The sequence below is a fragment of the Mchenga conophoros genome, unplaced genomic scaffold, assembly GCF_057382185.1.
Source record: "Mchenga conophoros isolate Kocher_MC1m ecotype Shallow Benthic unplaced genomic scaffold, M_conophoros_male_GT1.1 unmapped_scaffold_9, whole genome shotgun sequence".
NCBI classification, from domain to species: Eukaryota; Metazoa; Chordata; class Actinopteri; order Cichliformes; family Cichlidae; genus Mchenga; species Mchenga conophoros.
Genome location: NW_028182336.1, coordinates 17,501 through 22,085, shown reverse-complemented (window position 1 = coordinate 22,085; position 4,585 = coordinate 17,501). Strand labels below are relative to the sequence as shown.

Below are 4,585 nucleotides of genomic sequence, written 5' to 3'. Positions count from 1 at the left end.
CCCGGGGACCTTCAAGGACCACCCACCAGCCACTGGTACACATTCCATCTTACACAATGGCCCCAGCATCACAGGGCATCTCCTGACATTAAATCTATCCTGATTTCTGTTGTTTTTTCCCTCATCTCTGAGCCTGTGAGTGTGAGTGTGAGTGTGTGTGTGTGTGTGTGTGTGTGTGTGTGTGTGTCTCTCTCTCTTTTACACAAAAACACATGTCAGTTGTTAAGGAAAATGTTATAAAACACTTCTTCAGTAAAGACTCAGAGAAGAGAAACACACAGAACTTCTTGCTAGGCAAGGGCAGCCTCCACTCTAAGAGACTCCAGTGAGAGAACTGCCCGTCTTTATTTTATACTCCATTGAGGTGTGTGTGTGTGTGTGTGTGTGTGTGTGTGTGTGTGTGTGTTGACAGAGGAGAGAGAGAGAGAGAGAGACAGAGAGAGAGAGAGAGAGAGAGAGAGGGAGAGATACAAAGGAATGTAATTCAAATTTTGCACTTCAGACCTTACAGTGTGTGTGTGTGTGTGTGTGTGTGTGTGTGTGTGTCTGTCTTTTACACAAAAAATGCACTTGCAACAACTTTAATATGGAATGTACTGGACTTCCCAGCTAGGCGCCCTCCTGTGGATGACAGGTGCAATTGATTGTCAAAAGCAGATATCTAACAGCTTCTGACACTTTGTACCGCATTGAGCCAGCAGAGGGAGCCCCCTGGTTCAATCCCAGTTGCACAGCAGTTGTGACCAGCTTCTGTCTGTGTGCTTTGGTGTGTGTGAGTGTTGTGTGTGTGTGTGTGTTGACAGAGAGAGAGAGAGAGAGACAGAGAGAGAGAGAGAGAGAGAGAGAGAGAGAGAGGGAGAGATACAAAGGAATGTAATTCAAATTTTGCACTTCAGACCTTACTGTGTGTGTGTGTGTGTGTGTGTGTGTGTGTGTGTGTGTGTGTGTCTGTCTTTTACACAAAAAATGCACTTGCAACAACTTTAATATGGAATGTACTGGACTTCCCAGCTAGGCGCCCTCCTGTGGACGACAGGTGCAATCCCAGTTGCACAGCACTTGACCAGCTTCTGTGTGTGTGTGTGTGTGTGTGTGACAGACAGACAGACAGACAGACAGAGAGGGAGATTCAAAGCATCAGGACCAGGAGATGACACAGTGCTCCAAAGGCCTGGTTCTGCTGCCTCCTCCTCCACCCACCCGCTGCAGACGCTCTGTGAAGGGAAACTGCTACATGTTATGTCACCGATCCCTGCCATGCTGCGTGTCTAACGACCCGGCAGGGCCTGCCCGATCGGACACTCCTATCTGCCACTTTGACCTTTTTATTCCGTCAAATTTGGACCCATTTACACCAAGTCCAGAACCGTTGGTGCTATCGACATGGGGTCTTCACCAGGGTGTCCGGAGCACCCCGAAACCCCCCGTAGACACCACTTTCATCCCTCTACGACACTTACTTTCCCAGTTATTCCATTTTATTCCGTCAAGCTCTGGCTATTACCCCCTAACCTAACCAACCCTCATCATACCTGCATTTGTCCACTGGAGGGAGACAAAAACACCAAGCTCTGAGATTCAAATTTTGAACTGCAGACCTCACAGTGTCTGTGTGTGTGTGTGTGTGTGTGTGTGTGTGTGTGTGTGTGTGTGTGTGTGTGTGTGTGTGTGTGTGTGTGTGTGTGTGTGTGTGTGTGTGTGTGTGTGTGTGTGTGTGTGTGTGTGTGTGACAGAGAGAGAGAGAGAGTGACACTTGCTGTGTATTTAAGAAACAAACGCTCAAAGAAACCAAACAGAATGACACAGGCAGAAAGACACTGTTTTATTTTGGTAACCAATGATGCATTTCTTCTCCCCTTGTACAGTACACCCTGAAGCCGTGTGTGGACCAGGAGATCAGCAGAACAGGAACCACAGAGCGTCAGCGGCAGACATCCAAGCTGCACAGGGCACACGCAGCACCAGGCAGAATTAATGACGTCCCTGATCCACAGCTCAAGCCCAGCCACCCGCTGCCTCCTCGCCGCCTCCTCCCGGGACCTTCAAGGACCACCCACCAGCCACTGGTACACATTCCAATCTTACACAATGGCCCCAGCATCACAGGGCATCTCCTGACATTAAAATCTATCCTGATTTCTGTTGTTTTTCCCTCATCTCTGAGCCGCTGAGTGTGAGTGTGTGTGTGTGTGTGTGTGTGTGTGTGTGTGTGTGTGTGTGTGTGTGTGTGTCTCTCTCTTTTACACAAAAAACACATGTCAGTTGTTAAGGAAAATGTTATAAAACACTTCTTCAGTAAAGACTCAGAGAAGAGAAACACACAGAACTTCTTGCTAGCAAGGGCAGCCTCCACTCTAAGAGACTCCAGTGAGAGAACTGCCCCGGTCTTTATTTTATACTCCATTGAGTGTGTGTGTGTGTGTGTGTGTGTGTGTGTGTGTGTGTTGACAGAGAGAGAGAGAGAGAGACAGAGAGAGAGAGAGAGAGAGGGAGAGATACAAAGGAATGTAATTCAAATTTTGCACTTCAGACCTTACAGTGTGTGTGTGTGTGTGTGTGTGTGTGTGTGTGTGTGTGTGTGTGTGTGTGTGTTGACAGAGAGAGAGAGAGAGAGAGAGACAGAGAGAGAGAGAGAGAGAGAGAGAGAGGGAGAGATACAAAGGAATGTAATTCAAATTTTGCACTTCAGACCTTACAGTATGTGTGTGTGTGTGTGTGTGTGTGTGTGTGTGTGTGTGTGTGTGTGTGTGTGTGTGTCTGTCTTTTACACAAAAAATGCACTTGCAACAACTTTAATATGGAATGTACTGGACTTCCCAGCTAGGCGCCCTCCTGTGGATGACAGGTGCAATTGATTGTCAAAAGCAGATATCTAACAGCTTCTGACACTTTGTACCGCATTGAGCCAGCAGAGGGAGCCCCCCTGGTTCAATCCCAGTTGCACAGCAGTTGTGACCAGCTTCTGTCTGTGTGCTTTGGTGTGTGTGAGTGTGTGTGTGTGTGTGTGTGTTGACAGAGAGAGAGAGAGAGAGACAGAGAGAGAGAGAGAGAGAGAGAGAGAGAGAGAGGGAGAGATACAAAGGAATGTAATTCAAATTTTGCACTTCAGACCTTACAGTGTGTGTGTGTGTGTGTGTGTGTGTGTGTGTGTGTCTGTCTTTTACACAAAAAATGCACTTGCAACAACTTTAATATGGAATGTACTGGACTTCCCAGCTAGGCGCCCTCCTGTGGACGACAGGTGCAATCCCAGTTGCACAGCACTTGACCAGCTCCTGTGTGTGTGTGTGTGTGTGTGTGTGTGTGTGTGACAGACAGACAGACAGACAGACAGAGAGGGAGATTCAAAGCATCAGGACCAGGAGATGACACAGTGCTCCAAAGGCCTGGTTCTGCTGCCTCCTCCTCCACCCACCTGCTGCAGACGCTTCTGTGAAGGGAAACTGCTACATGTTATGTCACCGATCCCTGCCATGCTGCGTGTCGAACGACCCGGCAGGGCCTGCTGAGTACAGTGGTGGTGGACCCAGGCCCTCTGCACCTTCCTTTCTCCGACTGGGACCGTTTTGTCCCATCCTTTTTGGTCCGATTCGCCATATCTCCAGAACCGAAGAAGCCATCGGCGTGGCCTCTTCGCCACAGCGTCCGGCACCCACCAAAACCCCCACCTAGACACCAACATCAGCCCTCTACACCTCTTACTTTTTCAGTTATTCCACTTTTGTCCCATCCTCTCCTGGCTTTTTCCCCATAACCTATCATTTAAGCCTCATCATACCTGCCGTGGGCCACTGGAGGGAGACAAATCACCATGCACTAAAATTCAAATTTTGCACTGCAAACCTCACAGTGTCTGTGTCTGTGTGTGTGTGTGTGTGTGTGTGTGTGTGCGCGCTTTGGTGTGTGTGTGTGTGTGTGTGTGTGTGCGCGCTTTGGTGTGTGTGCTTTGGTGTGTGTGTGTGTGTGTGTGTGTGTGACAGAGAGAGAGAGAGAGAGAGTGACACTTGCTGTGTATTTAAGAAACAAACGCTCAAAGAAACCAAACAGAATGACACAGGCAGAAAGACACTGTTTTATTTTGGTAACCAATGATGCATTTCTTATCCCCTTGTACAGGGCCTTTTATGACAGGAACAGGAACCACAGAGCGTCAGCGGCAGACATCCAAGCTGCACAGGGCACACGCAGCACCAGGCAGAATTAATGACGTCCCTGATCCACAGCTCAAGCCCAGCCACCCGCTGCCTCCTCGCCGCCTCCTCCCGGGACCTTCAAGGACCACCCACCAGCCACTGGTACACATTCCAATCTTACACAATGGCCCCAGCATCACAGGGCATCTCCTGACATTAAAATCTATCCTGATTTCTGTTGTTTTTCCCTCATCTCTGAGCCTGTGAGTGTGAGTGTGATGTGTGTGTGTGTGTGTGTGTGTGTGTGTGTGTGTGTCTCTCTCTCTTTTACACAAAAAACACATGTCAGTTGTTAAGGAAAATGTTATAAAACACTTCTTCAGTAAAGACTCAGAGAAGAGAAACACACAGAACTTCTTGCTAGCAAGGGCAGCCTCCACTCTAAGAGACTC

The 4,585-nt window shown here is 48.6% G+C and overlaps 1 protein-coding gene across 1 annotated transcript in view; it reads left to right on the top strand.

The window, feature by feature from the left end:
• Nucleotides 1-1,867: 1,867 nt before the first annotated feature.
• The window catches only part of LOC146546147 (uncharacterized), a 9,307-nt gene continuing 6,589 nt past the window's right edge, over nt 1,868-4,585 (top strand). Inside the window, exons 1-2 of the mRNA XM_085266674.1 lie at nt 1,868-2,066; nt 4,117-4,295. Coding sequence (XP_085122800.1) covers nt 4,125-4,295 — 171 coding nt within the window. The 5' untranslated portion in view covers nt 1,868-2,066; nt 4,117-4,124. The remainder of the gene's footprint in view (nt 2,067-4,116; nt 4,296-4,585) is intronic.